This window comes from Sinocyclocheilus rhinocerous, unplaced genomic scaffold (assembly GCF_001515625.1).
Source record: "Sinocyclocheilus rhinocerous isolate Xijiao unplaced genomic scaffold, SAMN03320098_v1.1 scaffold72, whole genome shotgun sequence".
In the NCBI taxonomy this organism is placed as follows: domain Eukaryota; kingdom Metazoa; phylum Chordata; class Actinopteri; order Cypriniformes; family Cyprinidae; genus Sinocyclocheilus; species Sinocyclocheilus rhinocerous.
The window spans coordinates 4,000,534-4,017,666 of NW_015628351.1; the positions used below are offsets into that span (position 1 = coordinate 4,000,534).

General features: G+C 36.1%; 3 protein-coding genes across 3 annotated transcripts; 2 read left to right on the forward strand and 1 right to left on the reverse strand.

The window, feature by feature from the left end:
* Window positions 1–7,358: 7,358 nt before the first annotated feature.
* rpl10 (ribosomal protein L10) lies at window positions 7,359–9,450 on the forward strand. Its single transcript, XM_016549180.1, has 6 exons — window positions 7,359–7,454; window positions 7,886–7,944; window positions 8,369–8,476; window positions 8,596–8,734; window positions 8,980–9,142; window positions 9,223–9,450. Exons 1-6 carry the CDS (start codon window positions 7,432–7,434, stop codon window positions 9,376–9,378), a joined length of 648 nt encoding a protein of 215 aa, XP_016404666.1. The 5' UTR covers window positions 7,359–7,431; the 3' UTR covers window positions 9,379–9,450.
* A 223-nt stretch (window positions 9,451–9,673) lies between these two features.
* On the reverse strand, window positions 9,674–13,373 carry dnase1l1 (deoxyribonuclease I-like 1). The gene is made up of 10 exons (XM_016549177.1): window positions 13,245–13,373; window positions 12,281–12,425; window positions 12,103–12,191; window positions 11,907–11,993; window positions 11,193–11,305; window positions 10,969–11,081; window positions 10,727–10,884; window positions 10,500–10,596; window positions 10,246–10,425; window positions 9,674–9,949 (listed from the first exon to the last, which is right to left on the reverse strand). Exons 1-9 carry the CDS (start codon window positions 13,247–13,249, stop codon window positions 10,279–10,281), a joined length of 954 nt encoding a protein of 317 aa, XP_016404663.1. The 5' UTR covers window positions 13,250–13,373; the 3' UTR covers window positions 9,674–9,949; window positions 10,246–10,278.
* Window positions 13,374–14,340: 967 nt separating this feature from the next.
* Window positions 14,341–15,142, forward strand: LOC107737683 (protein BTG1-like). Its single transcript, XM_016549271.1, has 2 exons — window positions 14,341–14,476; window positions 14,787–15,142. Exons 1-2 carry the CDS (start codon window positions 14,341–14,343, stop codon window positions 15,140–15,142), a joined length of 492 nt encoding a protein of 163 aa, XP_016404757.1.
* Window positions 15,143–17,133: the final 1,991 nt, after the last annotated feature.

Here is a 17,133-nt window from a genome sequence, read left to right on the forward strand (position 1 = left end):
CAACTGATGGCCTATAAAAAGGTGTCTCATGACCAATGTGTCACACAAGAAACATTTCATGATGGGTAAAAGCAAAGAGCTCTCTCAAGACTTTCGCAACCTTGTTGTTGCAAAACATACTGATGGCATTGGTTAGAGAAGGGTTTCTATACTTCTGAATGTTCCAGTGAGCACTGCTGGGGCCATAATCCGGAAGTGGAAAGAACATCATTTCACCATAAACCGGCCACGACCAGGTGCTCCTCGCAAGATTTCTGACAGAGGAGTGAAAAAATTATCCAAAAGAGTGATAGCCAAGGATCACTTGTGGAGAGCTTCAGAAAGACCTGGAATTAGCAGGTACAATTGTTTCAAAGAAAATAATAAGTAATGCACTCAACCGCCGTGGCCTGTATGCACGCTCAACACGCAAGGCTTTATTGCTGAAGAAAAAGCATGTTGAAGCTCGTTTAAAGTTTGCTGCACAACATTTAGACAAGTCTGTGAAATACTGGGAGAATATAGTCTGGTCAGATGAGACCAAAATTGTACTCTTTGGATGCCATAATACACACCATGTTTGGAGGTCAAATGGACCCCAAAACACCATGGTGTGGCACTGGCAAAATAATTGAAGGAAGGATGAATGGAAAAATGTACCGAGACATTATTGATAAATATCTGCTGCCATCTACCAGGATGATGAAGATGAAATGAGGGTAGACATTCCAGCGAGACAATGATCCCAAACACAGCCAAGGAAATAGGATGAGTAGAATCAAGCAAGTTTGTGATGAAATATTGATTTGTTGTTACTGACAAACTGTCAGCATGGTGTGTTACGAAGTATTAAATAAATTTCAGTAAGCGTGTTCAATACTTTTTCAACAGCACCTTTAGAAATATATTTACTGAGAAAAATGGTGATGTGTTCAATACTTATTTTACCCGCTGTACATGGGCCACAATAAAAGCCACGATCTTTGTTAACGCTTGTGCACCGGCATCAGCTACTGTATTTAAGAATATGTCCTCAAATGTGAGACAAAGAGAAAGAGAAGAAGAACAAGCAAGAAAAGGGCAGAGAGAGTGTGTCAGCAACCTTATCCTTATTTGGGAGGAGGAATGTGGAGGAGGTCAAGAACACCACAGCTATCAATGACGAATCTCTCATTCTCTCACATTCTCTTTTTTTATGAGCAATAATTATTATTTTAAAAATTATAATAAATAAAAAATAAATGTGTGTACGTGTGTGTGTGTAAAAAATACATTATGATGAAGTTGAGATATTATGGATGCTGTTGTGCAAAAGTGTGAAATGAATAACTGACAACAGGCTGTATGCATATTATAATTATGACGTAATTCATTCTTTTTATAGAACACATATGTGCACACATTACATCACACTGCACTGAAGCTGCATGAAACAGGGACACCCTTTTTATACCTGCATCTGGACTGAATAACCAAAGCAGATGTTTGAGACGGATAAATAATGATGTCATTTTTGAGCGGAGGATGGCAGTGCTGGCAGTGTTTGTTTATCTGGTTCACCACATGTGGAGCTCAGACCGTCTTCCCCCATCCATACGTGCATCATGCAGAATTATGCTGTGTCCTCACTAAACAGTAAAGCTACTTCACAAAGGGAACACCGACTGCAAGATAGCACAGAATAGACATGCCTGTTACATGTCAAATCATTGTGCAATGAGCAGTAACACTTGGCACAGCTGTCTAAATTTCACAATTTCAATTCCAAACACCAAGAACCACAACGGAGAGCAACGGAGTGTCTTTTTAGGTGTTTAGATTCTTTATTTTACTTAAGATAAACCACCCATGACACATTTACACACCTCTTTACACACACACATTTACACATCTGCAAATCACAATATACATCTGTATATACTTTCTAAAAATGTGTAATATTTTGTATATTGTTTCACTGTAAAGGATGTTTCTTTAGATGTGTGCTTTTATATCCCAAGGGCGGGTTTTTCTTTTAAAATATTACTTTTTTATGCAAAAAAATGTGAATATGTTGTTACATGATTTTTAATTAATATAAAATTATTATATATATACAAATGCTCACCAAGGCTGCATTTACTTGATCAAAAATACAGTAAAAACAGTAATATTGTGAAATATTACAATTCAACAGAACTGTTTTCAAATTCTAATTCTTATTTTCTAAATAAGCAGCCATTACTCTAGTTGCTCAGTGTCACGTGATCCTTCAGAAATCATTCTAATATGCTGATTTTCTGCTCAAGAAAAATTTTTTATTATTATCAGTGTTGAAAACAGTTGTGCTGCTAAATATTTTTGTGATACTTTTTCAGGATTCTTTAATAAATGGAAATTTCAAAACAACATTTATTTAAAATAAAAATCTTTTGTAACATTTTTGATCAATTTAATTTATCTTTGATGAATAAAAACAAATGTAAAAAAAAAAATCTCACTGTCTAAATCTTATGTAACAGTGATGCTGCTGGACAAATCAGTTAAACTAATGAAAGTGTGAAAAGTGTGTTTTATTTTTATTTCTATTTTATTTTGTTTTAAATGACAAACAGGGGGAAAGTGCTCATAATTGAAGCAACCCCCACATTTATTGTGCATTTTTCCACCATTCACTTCCTTTTGTGTTGGTTCCTCTAAGCACAGCATTGTAACTTACGTTTTTTCACTGCTATTCCAGTTGAACTAAAAACATGAAACCTGAAGACAGGGCCCCTTCATACACCCCGTTATGACATGTGCTTTTAAGTGACCCGGGATGACATCACATGATCTCATGACTATGGTAGTTGACATGTCAGCACAGGTTTGAGCTGAGCAGCCCTCCACACATCAGTAGACTAGAGATGGTGAGTGAGCGGGGAATGTAGGGAATTCTTCTGTCTTTGCTGATTTCTGCAGAACAGCAGACGGGAAAGTTATGATGTGTCATACTCTAGCTGCCAGCTTTTCTGGCTTTTGTTATTTATAAACTAGTGGTCATCCCCATAGCAACGGATATATTTTCACTTCCTGTTTAATGTGATGCTATGGTGCAGCATGCCAGCTCATCAAGTTTCTCAGTGCCATCACAAAATCAATTTTGTCTTTCGAAGGAAATAGAAAAATAAATAAGAAGTCTTGAAGGGTGTGTAGCCTAGATAGATAGATAGATAGATAGATAGATACGCTTTAATCTAACTAATTAGTTATGAAAAATGCATGTGTATTCCTCTGCTTGTAAACAAGGCACAGCACATGCGTGTTCTACGTCAGCAGCATCATGCGCATGCTTCGTGGTACTCTCGATAATGGCAGAGGATGGTGACATGGAGGAGAAGAATTGTTGAATAAAGTCATTATTTTAGTTTTCTTTGCGTACAAAAAGTATTTTTCATAACTTCGTAAAATTATGGTTGAACCACTGATGTCACATGGACTATTTTACCGATGTCCTTACTACCTTTCTGTGCCTGGGAACATTTCAGTTGCATTGCTGTCTATGGAGGGTCAGAAAGTTTTCGGATTTCAGCAAAAATATCTTAATTTGTATTCTGAAGATGAACAGAGGCCTTACAGGTTTAGAACGACATGAGAGTGAGTAATTAATGACAAAATTTTATTTAAATTAAAAAAAAATTAATTTTATCATTAAATTAAATTAAATTTAAATTAATATTATCATCGAATTTTAGGATAGTTCACCCAAAAATTTTAATTCTGTTTTGGTTACCAATGACTTTCATTGTATGAACAAAAAATACTGAAATGTTTCTCAACATATCTTCTTTAATGTTCAATAGTTTATGCAAGGCCGTTGAAGCATAAATGTGTAATTAATTTTATGTTGAATCTAATAAAAATCTTTCTTTCTAAAGCTATACTTTTTGTCATGTTTACTTATGATCTTTTGGGTGTATTTTCACAGCCAAACTTAATTTGTGATGAATTCGATTAATTAATCGCCACATCATGTAATTTATTTGATTAAAAATTGTAATCGATTGACAGCCCTAATTTTAATATAATATTTAATAATAATAATAATGTTTTATTTTATATGAAGTGGGTCACCTCATGCGGGTCGCTGTTGATTCATGTTAGACTGCAAATTATGTTATGTTAAAACTATCAGCTTAAAATGACTTATCGCAGTAACTCCACTGTTATCAGGTTAAATTAATTCAATCAAGGCAGCCAGTCAGTGAATAGGATTTCTGAAACAGCATCACTAAATAAACACTCTTTTTTTGTGATGTTACATTTACACCAAGTCCAAGACAGCGACTATATCAACCAGCACAACATCAACAAAATGACATTGTATGTCTTCAAACTTTATTTATTTTTTTTTTGGATTGCTATAAATAACTAACCACTTGCCTGACTCTGCCATTGGGGAGAACATTACATTAACCATACAATCCCTGCAGGAATTAGACTATGACTTTTCCACACAGTTGAATGGAAAATTATCCAAGAGATCGTCAAATGATTAATTATATCTTCAAATGAACACAAACAATGATATTTTAAGAGTCCTTCTGGGGGGAAAAAGCTCACTTGGTTTGTTTCAATGCCACTTTTCAGCTGGCTGATCAGCAAAACCAGCTAAACACCAGCATGGTCAGGTTAATAGACCAGTTTAAACCACCTAAAACTAGTAAACCACACTAAGCTGGTTAATCTGTTGTTTTAAAAAAGGATGTAATGAGTAATATCCAACCCAGCCCTTTTTATACCATATAGTTCTCCCTTTCCTTAAGTTTTTAATTCCTCTTTAACTTGATGATTCATGATCCACACACACTCTTCTTGATTTTCTTTATCTTCTCACATTTTTGCGCATTGAAATTACACCATGTACCCCACTGGACAGCACACACATGCATTGAAACCACACACATACATGTACACAAGCACAGTTGCATAACAGCCTGCATATGCAAACTGCACAGGACCTGCGCAAGGCCAATGGCATATGAAAACTCATTCTACTTGTGAGCAAAAACTGATGCTGTGCATTATATGAGTCAATGCAACTCTTCTACACTGATGTGTGAAGTCTTTGGGTGTGGTAACTGAAGCCCCACACCTAGTTTGTGGTTTTAATGAAAGGAAACAAGACCCTTTATAAAGTGTGAGTTCCCCATCACTAAAGACTGTCACCATAACACACTCTGACCTCACTTACTGTCATATATGCCATATGCAAATGAAGAAAACCAAAAGGGCAACAAATAACATTTCAAAGATGCAAAAACACTTGGATCATGCCGTTTTTGTCATGTTTTGTGTAACTGTAAACCAAATTTGGTTTAAACAATAAATTAAATCAGAAAAATAGATACTAAAGAAATACTGTTGTGTATTTGCATCATGATCCCATAAAAGAGCTGTTTTGTCATGACCTCAGTTTGTAAGCCAATGTGGAATTCACCATGGATTACCTTAGGAATTTCAGACGGGTTTTTAGAATAGCGGTTTATGATTGATGAGCAAAAAATATCTGTGGTAAACTTACTTGAAAAGACTATCATGTTTTCTTCTATAACGTAAATTACACGGTCAAACCTCAAATGTGAGTTTTGACATTGTTATGCGCTTTAAAAATGAATGTTTCTAAGATAAGAACTGCCCCATCTAAGGTAAGAATGTCTGCTTGCCCCAGTTAGTTGAAGAACACAGAGCTACACAAAAGGAATATTTCAGATTGTTTACAGCTTTGGCCTCAGCTTCGGATAGAGTGGATGTTTCCTTTGATTTTAAATTATCTTTGTCAAGGCCTGAATGAAATCTCTCTCTTGGGCATTCTTACATTATGGCTGCTTTACTAATCTACATCTGAACTGTTGTTCTACATTTCTATCAAATGTTAGAGCAGAAACGGGATTTTTGTAATAGCCTATCGAGTCATTTTTACACTGAAATTGAGCAAACATTTGTGATTTCATGGGTTCCAATGACCACTCGAGCATTTGGTCCTCATTATCCACAGTTCAGCTATATGAGGTCATTCCTCTCTAAAAAAAATTAAGAGTGTGCAGGAGGGATTTCATGACCACATCCGAGCTGGAGAAGGACAAAGCAACAGCGGTCCCTCGAGACAATGTGGGACGAGCAACCAGTGGATGCATTTGAAGGTCTTTGTCGCCCTCTTGTGTTTTCAAATAGGCTGCTTTGATTTGACGCGATTCCAGGATTGTCTAAAGTGAGAACAATCATACAAATGATTTTTGACAGCTTTTACATGTTGTACAAACGATGATTAGCCTACTCTAGTTTATTTTTATTATCTGCAGCTGTAAAGTTAACATTCTTTACAAGCTAACGTTCACTGACCACGTAAAATAGCTTACAGTTTACAGTTTATTTTCTACACGATACAGCACTGTTAGTTTAAGTTTCTTCAAACATACAGAAAGTAGCATACGTTACAATGACGGTACCACGGTACCTTATGGTAATACTATGGTACTGCTGAAGGACTGCCATATTCATGTAATGTATTTACAAGGAACAACTCGAAAAACGTGGTAATGTCGTTGTAATTTTGGTACTTAATTGTTTTCGTGTTTTGATACTTTTTCGGTTGGAAAATGCATTTTTCTTGCCTTCAGATCTGCACACAGTGCAGCTGAATAAAGAGATTCTTTCTCGCTGACAAACATATGCATTTGTAGGTTTGTTTTCATTTGCTTGTGAGGAAAAGCATTATTCATGTTGGTATAAGATAATCTTCCTCAGAAGCTCGTGCGCCAGTAAAAACAGCAACACCCAAGATCGTTCTAATGGACTACAAATACCAGCAGCATGAGGAGAGCAGAACTACAGAGTCCACATTCGAGTTAGAGCGCAGGAAATTACGAAGGATCATTTGTCTGTTAGCCTACATGCGTTTATTAATATGAATTACTCTATTGATAGCAGTTGTTTCTGCGAACTAGAATATAAAATCTGTTTTTAATTACAGTATAAATGTAGCACAAATATGTAACCGGAAGAAGTTAGTTTAGAAAAACTTGAAACAGGTCAATGTATTTTTTGTAATCAGGCAGAAACAATAGAGCATGTTTTAATAAAAATTTTAAAAAATATATGAAAAAGAAAGGTTAAAACTCATTAAGGAAGTAAGAAACATGGGTGTTGACTCATTTTATTTGTCAAGCCTTTTGAAAGAGCATGCAGAACAAGGTAAAATATATGGTGCTATTGTTAAATACATTAAAGAAATAGGATTAGAAGTTGGTTCGCAACCCGCCATAAAACCAAAAGAAGAAGAAGTATTCTTCCTTTCCGCCATTAGGTGAGTGCGTGGTAAGAGCGCGCTGCGTCGCTCTTCAGATTTGTCGAAAAATACTTAATTTATTCACTCATGTATGCACTCTTTCTTTTTTAAAGTCATTGTTATTGTGTACATTACAGATTGCAACCATGGGCCGCCGTCCAGCCCGTTGGTAAGTTGTGAATTTGGTGTTTTAAAAACTCGCCATAGTGAAAATGGCAGGGCTCGCTAACCATGTGCAGCACACCGGCCTCCTTCAGCAGCGACAGTACCTAACCCATGCTGCTTTCTGTGTTGTTGAACACGAGTGTCTACTTAAGACAATTTTGGCTTATAATAAAATGCATTATAAAATTCTTGACCATTTGAAATCCATTGTTGTTAAATGTGAAACTCAAATTAGCGCCCGTTTAAGCATGTGATGTTGATTGAAATTTAGCCATTTGCAGCAATTGTAGTTGTTGGACAGTTTAAATCTCTAAATATAACGAGTGTTATATTAAGGGTGTTCAACTTTGTGTACATCACGTTTTTGTACTTGTAATAACTATTAATGCGTGTTGCTGATTTTGAGTCTTACTAATGGTCAGTCGTCTCTTGCAGCTACAGATACTGTAAGAACAAGCCTTACCCCAAGTCCCGTTTCTGTCGAGGTGTTCCTGGTAAGTTATGGAAGAAAACTCATATCCAGTATCTTTGAAAGTGTAGACAAAAAATAAAAATGTCCCATTGTTATGGACAACCTGGAAATACCATAATTTTTTCAAAAGGCTTCAACAGATATTAAGTCATTGAAATTGAGAATTTCTAATATTTTCTTGATTTTAAAGCATGTTTAATCATTTTATTGCTTATGTGAAGTTAAACTCACAAGACATGGTGGTCGTTTAAAGTGATTCATACATTTATTTTGAAGTTCAATAGTGAATTTAAAATATCTCTAAAATCCTTAGAGTAATCACAAATTCACTGATCAAAATATCCCCCACATATTCCTTGAATACTTGGACGACAACAACAAAATCATCCATTAATGAATCAATTCAAGAATTGTTCTGATTGAGCGCATCCCTCTCCCAAACTCAGATCCCAAGATCAGGATCTTTGACTTGGGCAGGAAGAAGGCTAAGGTAGATGAGTTCCCCATGTGTGCTCACATGGTATCTGATGAATATGAGCAGCTGTCCAGTGAAGGTGAGGTGTCTTCATACAATACTGTTGTTCACTTATACCTCAGTATTTTACATCAAACAACTTCTGATCCATGTAGTCTTTTTTTTTTTTTCCTTCTAATCTGTGAATTTGTTTTCTAGCTCTTGAGGCTGCCCGTATCTGCGCCAACAAGTACATGGTGAAGACCTGCGGTAAAGATGGTTTCCACATCCGCGTGCGCCTGCACCCCTTCCATGTTATCCGTATCAACAAAATGTTATCCTGTGCCGGAGCTGATAGGTGAGCATGTGTGTGTGGTCTGTGACTCTTACCTGCAGCTTATTAAGCCGACTAGACAGGTTGTCTGTACTTGTGTGGTGTGCAAAGGCTGCAGACAGTAAATCTTTGGTATGTGTATGAGCCTAGCTGTGTAGTGCTGGGCCCTTGAAGGGACCATGGAGACATAACATTGCTTATTTTTTCAAATAGATTTTCTGTTTGACCACTTTTTAGTAAGTTTAAATCTTTGTTCACCTCCTCTCCAGGCTCCAGACTGGTATGCGTGGTGCTTTCGGTAAGCCTCAGGGCACAGTGGCCCGTGTGCGCATTGGCCAGGTGATCATGTCTGTGCGCACAAAGGCCCAGAACAAGGAACATGTGATCGAGGCTTTGAGGAGAGCCAAGTTCAAGTTCCCTGGCCGTCAGAAGGTACGTAACATGAAGTTAAAAACAGTATCTAGGTGATAATTATGTGAAAGTGGTATGTTGACTGTCTACGTTCTTCTTAGATCCACATCTCCAAGAAGTATGGATTCACAAAGTTCAATGCCTGTGACTTTGATAACATGCTGGCAGAGAAGCGTGTGGTCCCTGATGGCTGTGGGGTGAAGTACATCCCCAGCCGTGGACCCCTGAGCCACTGGAAGGCCGTGCATGCCAACTAAGCACTCACACTTACTCATCTGTGTGAACCAAGGCTCTAATGACCACAAATAAAGTCCATTCTTTGATTTACAGTCTTGGTGTTTTTTTACAATTTGCATTTTGAACTTTAGTACAGTAACATTCAAAAATTTGGGAGCATTAGAGTAAAAAATAAAAGGCATTGTTGCATTTCTTAACTGCCATTAAGGGAAGAATGGAACCTTTCGGAGGCAATCTAAAGGAATTCAGTTTTTCAAAAACGTTTTCTCCTGAATGGATGTATCATGTTGATTTTTTAGCTTTGTCATACTTACGTTTTTTTTAGTTCCTCCTAGTGGCATTTCTTGGGCATTTGACCGTCATTGTTTTGCCTCGAGGGCAAAGCTCAACTTCAGTCTTATCAGACCATAACATTCTGCAGGATGCTTTCCTGTTTTGCCACATGGCTTCAAGCATGACTTTGCTAATTCTGTACATCTTAAGAGTATACTCGGCTAAGTCATTTTAAAATGTAGTTCTGAAGATCTTTCAGTAATGAAAACCAACCAAATTAGGGGGTTATTGCCACTATAGTTTTCTGTGGATTCTTTTCTTTGTACCTCATTTATGTGTGTGAATAAAATATTCCATGAATGTTTCCACAGTAAAAATGACAATTTATTACAAAGATAAAATTCTCAAACTGATCTACAGAAGCACATTTTATATTAATAAATCAAAAAGTAAAATCAAACGGTAAAAATTATCCATTTTATAGAAGCTATTAAACTCAATGTTCAGTCACATCCATTATCCAGCACATTCTGTAGATGCAGTTGTGGATCTGTATGAGCTCAGGTACATAACAGCTGTGTAACAGCGAAGTAAAATCTTCACTTCATCTAGACGAGAAGAATAATCCACTTCTGGTCCATTTGTGTTCATATGATCATCTGCAGTAGCAGTAGGATGTTCAGGATAAACGCTGTAGGCAGAAGACACGAAGCTTTGCTGTTTCCTGCGAAGAACCCTGACTTCTGAGTTTTGAGTACCACCTCAATGGGGTAGTGATCGCTCACTTCTAGAGCCTATAACAGACGACCTGAAGTTGAAATGACATGAAAATGTGCAAAATAAAAAGAAAATGCCGATTTTGGTTTACCTCTGCCTCTGTAAGTTGGAATTCCTTGGGAAAATTGAATGGCCGTGCTGATAACGGTTCGATTGTTCTGAGAAATGGCTCTCCGTGCACAACAATTCTGAGTATTAACCATAAAAAGTATGGTAAAATATTGAGCAAGCATAAAAGGTTGGCCATATGCAGTGCATATATGCAAATCATAAACAGCATTATTTTATTATGCCGATTTGAGATTTTTATTAGCGTACCGGTCATATGCACAGTCAGTCGACTCTTTCACTGTAGTGTCCACGTTATCCTGAATCAGCCAGATGAAAGACGGGTCAGAGAAGAGTCTGATGTTCTTACGGTTCTTTTTAGCCACATAACCACAAGCTGCATTGAAGTCCCCAAGGAACATCACATTCTGCAAAGATGATAAAAAAGCTAAGTTCATTATTTGATCTCAAGATATTATGCTCTTTATAAAATAAGAAATCCATCATCATACCTCAATTTTCCAACGTGCTCTAATGTCCACAAAGACATCATAGAGTTCGTCAATCTCTTTGGTGGCATTTGAAGGAGTGGTGTGCTGTGGGATCAAGACAAACTCCTTGGCCACTGTTAACGAAGACATCATGAGATCACATGACCAAAATCATCAAGCTTCAGCTAATAATGATTTGTCTTGGAACAAATTCAGCACTGAAGTTTTGCTGGTTTATTTTTTACCTGTTTTAGGGGCTTGGAAATGTACCACAAAGGGTTCTCTGGAGAAAGCATCTACATCCCCTTTTTGTGTATCTGGATACTGATACTGGTTTCTCAGCTTCGCTTTGCTTTTCCTGTGTGAGAAAAAAAAAAAGAAATGAGGGAAATTGTCTTGCAAGACCTGAAATGACCAAAACCAATTATGGTGATCAAGATTATATCAGTATTAATCAAAGTAATGCAAGACATCCATCACATCTCATAAAACAATGTTCAATGTTATTAATACCATACCTTTACTAGGGAAACACCAATAATGATAAGCCAATAATTATTTTCACGTTATGGTTGATAACTGATAAATGGCTGATATTAAAATTCAACACTATTTTGTCTAAATAAATAAAAAAACACTAAGAACTAAAATCAATCATTTTAAGTGCAATATGTAAATTTAGGCATCACAGCTTTATAATATACACTATAAAATAGATATTCATTTTGTAATTTGCTAAAGAATATATGTAGTCCTGTTATTAAATTCTTAGTGTTTTAAAGAACTTTAAGTGGGCATTCAAATGTGAGCAAATGAAATGCAAAAATAAGAGAAATGAGCATCGCAATTAAATATCCAATATCAACATGTAAATTAAAACATTAAAACTCAAATATCAGAGTTATATAATATATACATCCCTGCATACGTCCTAAAGCATAGAAGTGCTGAAGACATACCTATAAACAAAAACGTATTGCTCCTGATAGGTTTGTGTTCTCCCGAGACGTTCACTTGCCATTGAGTCATAATCATTATCATTAAGTCTGGAAAAAAATATAACAGCATTTATGCACTGTACATTTGTTTATCTCTTAAATCTGATTGGTTACAGTGATCTCAGATTTGTTTTTTTAATATTTGCATATTGTCTACCTGTTGAGTGTAGCAAGCAAGCGCGGGATGGTTTTATTTTTCTGATCTCTGACCTCCTGGAGCAAACATATGTCACAGCGAGATACAATCTGCAAAAAGAACAAAACAGAACATTTTGAGACATGTTTTTATACACTATAAAAATAAATAAAAAGCATTGTAATGTTAATCCTCTTACCCGTGATATAGAATTCATGATTTTGGCATCGGCTGATTTTGAATCGCCAAAACTCTTAACATTAAAGGCACAAATTTTGAAGCCATAGCAGCTCAGCGGGCCAGAAAGAATAGAGAGAGTGAGGAGGAACAGTCTGCCGGTCATCCTGCAGGTGAAGAGCCAGAAAAACACCTCTGGAGTTAAAGCGCCATGATTCAATGGGAAAGAACAGGCTTCAAATGTGAACAATGGAGAATAAAAGACCCGAGTTAAATCATATAACAGTCAAATAAACTAATTTGACTGTACACGGTTGTTGTGAAAATGTGATCCTGAAACTGATGAGTAACACTAAAACATCATGTGATTGTGGTTTGTGGCAAGAAAAGTTCTCCTTTTTAGAACTTCTAGGAGATGTTTAGAGGATTTTTCTGTCAATTATTAACTAATTTCCCCATTCCTATCCTCAAAAGGTAATTTATCTGAACTGTAACAAGTAAAAACAAAACACACACAAGAACAATAACAATTCATCAGGTTTGAAGAACACATTTTGAAGACCCAAAACCTTTTAAATTTACCATTGAAAGTCTGATTAACAAACCTAATTGTGTTCTGTTTAAAGCAGTTTTGACTACTTTTCATGTGAGACCAGTGATCTGAAAGTGACAGTTGACACCTAATGATAGACTGTGTCAGGGATCAGGATGTGTCTGCTTTAAAGTTAGTGAGTTAATAGCCTATGCTTTTATTGGCAGTAACCCAGACTGCAGATAACATGTTGAAACACCGTCTGTGGTGGGGTAAGAGGGTTTCAAACAGCCTGCAACAGGTTTGTTTTCACACATTTTTCTAAAGAATATGTCTATATAAAACAACTGTTTGCCTAGTATCTACAACGTGGAACTCAGAACTGAGAACAGGCTCACAAACTGTAGCAGAATTGCATGCAAAGCTTATTATACTGAAAAGGAGACCTCCTTACCTCATTCAAAAATGTGCTGGGTTTCACTTCAACAATACTGCTCTCTCTCTCTCTTTCTTTCCCTTCTTTCGCGGTGAAGAGTTTCCACTGGTGTTATTATACTCAGAAAGCTCGAGGACACACCTTCTGCTTGGCTATTTGTGGATAAGGGGAGGAGCGATCCTTGAAATGTATGGAGTGCGGGCCTTTCCACACCCTGCAATAGAATTATAATACAGCATGCAAAATTAACGGAATTATGTCGTGCATAATCATTTTACTCTTTACTCATCTTTCAGGTTTTTCTAGTTGAGGGCACTGCTTTTACTCTTGCTTAAGTATGGTTGCATAAGTGTCTGCAACAAAGCAAAATAGTTTTAAATCATTAAGTTCAAAGGTCTTTCAAATTCCAGCAAAACTATTGATTAATCGAAAAGACATAAATTAACATTGTTTATTCCATACGAAATATGTAGTTGTGCATGTTATTCACACAGTGTCACACCTTGCGAATTTGTTGAATAAACATTTTGTCTAATTCAATCATGCGTTCAACAACCAATAAATGTGCTACTAGTTCCATTTAACACATTTTAAGTAGCCTACATTCTAAAGATTTTCACTAAACATCATCACGGAACATAGAAACTCAAACAATAGACGCAACTGTCGTTTTATACAGAAGAAAAAACGTTCTGCACTTTAAAAGTCGGGTTATACAAAAATCTGTGTCCAACATTATAATTATAACCTAAAACGCATGTCAACTGATTGTCTGCACACGTGACTGCTGATTTGTCAGGCGATGGCGCTAGAGAAGCGCGCTGCTTCTCCTCTGTGACGTATTTGTTTCAGAAGTTCTGCTTTATTCATCTGTTCTGCAAAGAGTTAATGTAGCTAAAATTCTATTTGCAGTGGGTCTTACAATTTTTGTCGGTTTGTTATTAAAATCAGTTTTTAGCCTTCTGTGTCCTTGAAAAACAAATTGCAGGTATAAATTATAAATTACAGGTACGCCTATACACCATCTTTAGAATAAATTATTGCCTTCACTTGTGGAATTCCATGTAATTTCGCTCAATCTGCGTTTTCAGCATATGTCTTTTTGGTGAAGAACATGGCCTCTGGGAACATGATTAAAACAGAGGTGTCAGTCGCTGCTTCTTTCATCAGCGGTTTACTGAGCAGCAGCGACTCTCTGACTGGAGCTCAGCTGCAGATCTTCACTCACACACTCACTGATGCTCTGCTGGGTGAGATTAGATGATGGTCTGACTGGGCTGACCCGCTCTTCTTTACTAATCGAGTAGCTATTCATTCCTCATAAAATGACCCCCATGTTTTGATTAATTTCAACTGATCATTTTCTCCCAGAAAAGCTGATTTTATTTAGGCTATTTAAGATCTTGATATCATCATTATTAGCCTACAATTATAGGCCTATATTTTTTGCATTTTCAAAATACTATTTTTTGAACATTGATGACATTCTTTCTTTTTTTGTATGACAAAAAATACTTGAAAATTCAGTATTCAAGCTGTTGTATGCGTTTTTCCCCTCAGAGCACTATCAGCACCATTGGTTTCCTCAAGCTCCCTGCAGAGGCTCTGGCTTCAGATGTTTACGGATCAACCATAAAATGGACCCGCTTATAGGAAAAGCAGCCTCTGCTGTTGGATTTACACAAGAGCAGCTTTTCTCATCACTTCCACTAGAGCTGACACTGTGGGTGGACCCTTACGAGGTGTCCTATCGGATCGGTGAGGATGGATCCACTTGTGTTCTCTACAAGTCCTCACCGCTACGGCCTAAAAGTGCCACCTCAGCAGATGCATCAGCCCACAGGAAGGAGAAACTACAAACCAGACGATCGAATCGATCAAAAAGGTTCGACGTAATGGAAAGGTCTCTGTCATGAGAGATTTTGAAACCGTCCCTCTGTGTAAATTTTGCACTTGTTTAAAACATTAAAGAAGAAACTGAATGTGGAACATAAACAAAGATCATGATGACTTCATATTTGATCATGGATGATGTGTAATCTTTTCATCAGAACTGTATTGATGCTTTCTAATGAAAACACTCACTTTCATGTATGAATCATGTATGAGTGCACTAATTTTCCTCCCAAGTATGCCAAATGGAAAAATAGGTTAATATGGAAAAGCACAATTAGTGTCAAAAATAAATGGAGAAATATTTTTTAGTATAGGCTTTTAAGGGGCACAGTTATGATGTGGCAAAATTTGTTATTAAATGCAAATACTTCTGACATCATTGTTTTAAAATCATTTTTGAGTAACATCTATATATGTATTTTATTTAACCACTTTAACAAATAATGTAACAATTTGTTTATTTAATAAAAACAAATAATAAAGGAAAAAAGTATATAAATAAAAAACTGGTCTTTTGTATCCAAATTTTCAGAGATTCTCATAGCTACATAAATCAGTAATATATTACAAATTACCTCAAAAGCAAATACCATTGCACAAAATTACAGTATAAATAGGACAGTTAATATTGTTAACTAAAACTATTATTATTAGAAATATTATGAAAAACTTACATTTAAAAAATACAAAAATGTACAAAAATGGCTAAAACTAAAAATAAATATGAATTAAATAAACAAATTAATTAAATTAATTACATATAGAAATATTTTTAAAACATGACAAAAGCACTTAACATTATATTTATAAATTATTACTAAAATGAACTGAAATTAAAATGAAAACTGCAAATGTAAAAAATTCTTCAGTACATTAATAGTATATTAATAATATCACTGGTTAATACTAACACTGGTGCATAATGACAATCAGGTGTTTAGGAAATACTTAATGTGGTGGAGTTTAGTGCTTTATTTATTTATTTTGGAGCAAAGAAAACTTCAAAAAGGCCTGCTACCCTGGAACATAATAATTTATTTTTTTCTCAGAAGCTCTATGATAAAGGTTTTTTCAGGTATCTTCACTGTCGGACACTGTACAGTTGTTACTCAACTAATATATTTTGCCTGAAACAAGCCAAAACGCCAAAGCTCCTCAAATCACTCTCACATCTGTTGAGATGTTCACACTCTCTCCATTATGCATCAGTTGGTAGAGCTGCAGGCAAACCGTGCAGAATAATATCCGGACTTTACCACAAAGATTCTTTGCCCACAGTAATAATTTTGCCCATCGTTTTCTTTATCTGCATGTTAAACTGTCTAGTCTGTCTAGGCTCTTTCTTTCTCTTCTCCTTTAATTTCATCCTGTGTCCCATCAGGTCAAGTAACTGCACCCAGAGGGAGGTCGAGGAAGTGCCTTTTAGAAGTCTTGGAATGCTTTTGTTTGAACACCTGGTTAATTCTGTTCCCAGGTTAAAATAAGATGTAATAGTACTCTAACGGTGTCCAAAAACCTGCAGATCTCTGTTAAAGCCATCAGATCTTTATCGCTTCTTAGAAGCGATAGAAGGTGATGTTACAGCATGTCAGCTGAATCATGTCTGAAATATATTTCACAGCACTTTCTCACGCATTAGATGATATTATTTCTCTTGCCCAAATCTGAAAGATTCTCTTTGGCTTAATCAGGGGGACAGACGTTTTTCTCCCTCTTCTCTCAATTCATCCCCTGATACCTCCCAAACAAACCCAGCTGCATTTCTAACAATAAAGCTTTTCAACATCACATAGCGATGGATTTGAAGTTTGCAAGTTTTAAAAGTTCACCATATTCAAACATGCTGTCCAAGATTCCTGAACTAATAATAATTTCCTGTTGAATTCTGTCCTTTTATTTCCATGGCCAGCACTGTTCATTCCCCCCAGTATTTTCCGAATCACAGTGTTCCCTGAAAATGTCTCATTATATCAGAAAAAGATAGAATACACGTCTTATTATTGTCAGATTA

Coding starts and splice junctions, on each gene's coding strand:
- rpl10 (XM_016549180.1), top strand. CDS start 7,432: ATGGGCCGCCGTCCAGCCCGTTG. Junction 8,477..8,595: donor TGAGCAGCTGTCCAGTGAAG/GTGAGGTGTCTT, acceptor TTTGTTTTCTAG/CTCTTGAGGCTGCCCGTATC. Junction 9,143..9,222: donor AGTTCCCTGGCCGTCAGAAG/GTACGTAACATG, acceptor CGTTCTTCTTAG/ATCCACATCTCCAAGAAGTA.
- dnase1l1 (XM_016549177.1), bottom strand. Junction 11,306..11,906: donor CAATACGTTTTTGTTTATAG/GTATGTCTTCAG, acceptor TTTCTCACACAG/GAAAAGCAAAGCGAAGCTGA. Junction 10,597..10,726: donor ACTGACTGTGCATATGACCG/GTACGCTAATAA, acceptor GTTAATACTCAG/AATTGTTGTGCACGGAGAGC.
- LOC107737683 (XM_016549271.1), top strand. CDS start 14,341: ATGGCCTCTGGGAACATGATTAAAACAGAGGTGTCAGTCGCTGCTTCT. Junction 14,477..14,786: donor ACTCACTGATGCTCTGCTGG/GTGAGATTAGAT, acceptor TTTTCCCCTCAG/AGCACTATCAGCACCATTGG.